At 40.1% G+C, this 3,830-nt stretch overlaps 1 protein-coding gene across 1 annotated transcript; it reads left to right on the top strand.

Annotated features, from left to right (window-relative positions):
• Positions 1-275: 275 nt before the first annotated feature.
• Positions 276-1,459, top strand: LOC117292411 (5-hydroxytryptamine receptor 1A-alpha-like). The gene has a single exon (XM_033774442.1). The coding sequence runs from the start codon at positions 276-278 to the stop codon at positions 1,416-1,418; it is 1,143 nt and encodes a 380-aa protein (XP_033630333.1). The 3' UTR covers positions 1,419-1,459.
• Positions 1,460-3,830: the final 2,371 nt, after the last annotated feature.

Genomic DNA, 3,830 nt, shown 5'->3' with positions numbered 1-3,830 from the left:
TCTTCGATGCAGCCTGTATAGCTAGCGGTGAAAGCCAGCTCATTCTCTGGGAACCCACACAAGAAGTAGCCACTTGAGGTGGGCAGACGCAACCTACGTGGAGCAGTTGCGTCGTGATACTGAGCTTACACCTCACTGCAGCTGAGATCAGGGGCAGGAAATTGAAGTGTGTAGCGTGCTTTTGTTGCAGTCCGACGAGAGTCGACATGATGACGAATAACTTTGATGATGTTGTGGTGCGTTAGTTGTTCTGATTTGGATTTACCTCATCAGCAATGGATTTAACCGTTGGAAACAATTCTCATCATGCAATGAACATTGGTCAACCATTGTCAGCGGTGCAGTTAATTACCACAGTGGGTGCTGCATTGCTTTCTTTCACCATAGTCTCTGGGAATCTCCTGGTTATAGCTGCTTTCGTTAGAGACAAAAGCCTACGGAATATCACCAACAACTACCTGGTGTCCCTCGCAATTGCTGATTTGCTCGTTGGAGCAATCGTCATTCCAATCTTTACACTGGGAAACTATGGCCGTGATAATGAGCAACGGTCCGGTGATGATGCGACTCTTTGCTACTTTTTTCAAATAGTAGATATTTTTAGTTCATCATCCTCCATTTTTCACCTGTGTGTTATAGCTGGTGATCGATACATGGCTATTGTTCATTCAATGACATACCCAGCGAAGATGACCCGGAAGGTATCACTGGTCCTCATCGGAACGGCTTGGTGTCTTGCTTTAGGTGTATCCGGCCTGTGGGTTGGCTCAGAGGTGGGATTCGGCCAAAATAATACGAACACATGCACAGGCTCTTTCTCACCGCTCTTCAGTATTATTTCATCATGCGTTTCCTTTTTCCTCCCTGCTATCTTGATGATGATATTTTACACGAAGACGTTCCTCACAGCTCGTGCACATATCAGGAGAATACAACGAGGTAGGATGGCGATAAGTGGTAACGGCGGTGGCCAAGACGCTATGCGGATACACCGGGGCGGAAGCACAGCTACCCCCGGTGCATCTGGGGGAGCCACTGCCATGCATTCGGAGTACAAAGTAGCAAAGACTTTAGGGCTCGTCATCGCAGCATTCTTGCTGTGCTGGTTGCCATTTTTCGCCCTCAACATCATCCTTTCATTGTTCAACGGAGAGTATAACTCACTCAGGGCCATCAGATATTTATCCTACTGGCTAGGTTACATCAACAGCGCCATAAACCCATTCATATACGCATTTACTAACTCGTCCTTTAGGAAAGCCTTTTCGAAAATCATTTGCTGTCGGAGAAACACAAGAAGAGATCAGTGGACGGCAGATTCTAGGGCCAGTGGTGGTCGACAGACGAACTTGCAAAATACTATAATTTGCCCGGTATTATTTCCAGTTGAATTCCCGCTGCCATTCAGGTATTTTTAAGGAAGATTATCATCAAGTTTTGAAGAGTAAAACATTCTTATTTTGTGCGTTGAAAGCTTTTCTGCATGAAGTTCCGTATAAACCATGGTCAGCCAGTAGCTGGTCAGGACGGTGCTCTATAAAACCCTCCGCTGCCCCACCGGTATGTAGCCAGTATTAAAACCGAAAAACATATTCTACAATATAACTTGTTATTTTTGTTGGGCCCGGGCATCGCTGGTTTGTTTGTTTGTTTTTTATTTCCAAATATCACAATAAATAATCATGAAACATACAAGAAATAAGAACAACGAGTGATAAGAGGAGGGCACCAGGAAAAAGCCTAGGCTTGTACAGAGCCTGGACCCTTTAAAATATAAATTAATAGGTTTTAGTTTATACCAATAACAATATTGATTATTGAAATTAAGGTACGGTGAAAGGTATAGTGCATACAGCAAAAATAACACAAAACAATGATTGTTTGTAATTAAACTGTTTTGAAAAAAATTTGTTTGCTATGCAGTCATAAATACATATTGAGAGTTGATAACAAAAAGGAAAATTAACAGAACATTATTTAGGAAATTACAAAAACTTGATAATTTGGAATGGATAATCATGGTACGCGTGTAGTTACAGGTGGTGTCATTTTAGACGATACTGGTTATAAGTAGGTTTTTCATGTATTTTTTGAAGCTGTGCACAGTTCTAAATGAAGGTATTGGGGTGAGCTGATTCCAGAGTAGGGGGCCTTGATGTCTGACTGTTTTCATAAATAAAGTGGTCCGAGCCTTTCCAATATGAATTTTAGTAGCTGATCTAGTGTTATGTGAATGGATGTCAATATTTCGTGTAAAGAGGAGTCCTATGTTACCTGGTAACAAGTTAAATTCAAACTTAAACATAAGGACCCCAAGATGATATTTATACAGTTTAAAAATATCGAGTGTTTTAAATTGCTTGAAAAGGGGTGCAGTGTGCTCTCTAAAGATAGAATTGGCTATAACTCTCAAGGATTTTGGTAATTACTCAAACAAATTATTAGCATAAAACCTAACTTGGTAATGAGTAATGGGGAGAGGTTGTTAGTATAAAACATTGTGAGAAACGGCTCCCTCGTAGTTTTCGAGAAAGAAGTAATTTTCCACGAATTTGATTTCGCGACCTCAGATTTAGATTTTGAGGTCTCGAAATCAAGCATCTGAAAGCACACAACTTTGTGTGACAAGGGGGTGTATTTCTTTTAGTATATTATCTCGCAACTTCGACGACCAATATTGAGTTAAAATTTCCAGTTGAGTTCACAGGTTAACGTTGAGTTCACATGTTATTTTATGCGTATGTTGAGATACACCATGGATGAAGTCTATGTTCTTCCTCCATGGATACACCAAGTGAGAAGACTGGTCTTTGACAATATTACCAATAGTGTCCAGTGTCTTTACTGGACACTATTGGTAACTACTCACAGTAATTATTAACATAAAACCTTACTTGGTAACGAGTAATGGAGTAACTTCTCACTAAATTATTTGAATTTGATTTCTAGACCTCAGAATTAGATTTCGAGGTCCCAAAATCAAGCATCTGAAAGCAGACAACTTGTACGGTCGTGCAACAATGGCGTTTTTTCTTCCGTTATTCTCTCACAACTTCGACGACCAATTGAGCTTAAATTTTCACAGGTTTGTTATTCTATGCATATGTTGAATACACCAAGTGAGTTGACTGGGGTCTTTGAGTCCAGTGACTTTAAACTTAAAAACCTTTGCGCAATTTATCCGTTTGTGCTCATTATTGACGGTATGGATTCATGAGGAGTAACAAAATACCTGTGGGAGCAGAGATTGTGCACTGATTTAGTTTGATGCCGTGCATATTGAACCGCGTATATTGCATTCCCCCTGCCTGGGGAGTTGGGATTGCTTAAAGACACTTGACATTGGTTAAAATACTCAAAATAATTGTCAGCATTAAAATGTACTTGTTAAGGAGCAATGGAGAGCTGTTGGTATGGGATAAAACATTGTAAGGTACGGCTTCTCCTCTGACTGAGATTAAGGTCGTTTTTGGGGGAAAGGGGTAATTTCTCACTCAAATAATAACAGCCTGGAAGCCTTTTGTTAAGCATCTGAAAACACACAAAACGTCTGTAACAGCTACGTGTAAGGGTGTTTTTTCTTTTATAATTTTCTTGCAACTTCAATGACTAAATGAACACACCTCTATTCAATGATGTTTTATGCATAGTGTTGGAATGCACCATGGTCTTTGACAGTTACCATACGTATGTGCCTTTAACCCGACTCTGTATGTACTTGACTGATCTCAATAAGGCTTAAATAATGAATGAGCTTTAAAGTATTGATGAAAAAGCTTTGATTAAACCTTGCGAATACTGTTGATTAATTTAGCGGTAGCAGTTTGGCG

This window comes from Asterias rubens, chromosome 7, assembly GCF_902459465.1.
Source record: "Asterias rubens chromosome 7, eAstRub1.3, whole genome shotgun sequence".
Classification (NCBI taxonomy): Eukaryota; Metazoa; Echinodermata; class Asteroidea; order Forcipulatida; family Asteriidae; genus Asterias; species Asterias rubens.
The sequence above is the reverse complement of the archived record's forward strand: the minus strand, read 5'-3'. Positions and strand labels throughout refer to the sequence as shown.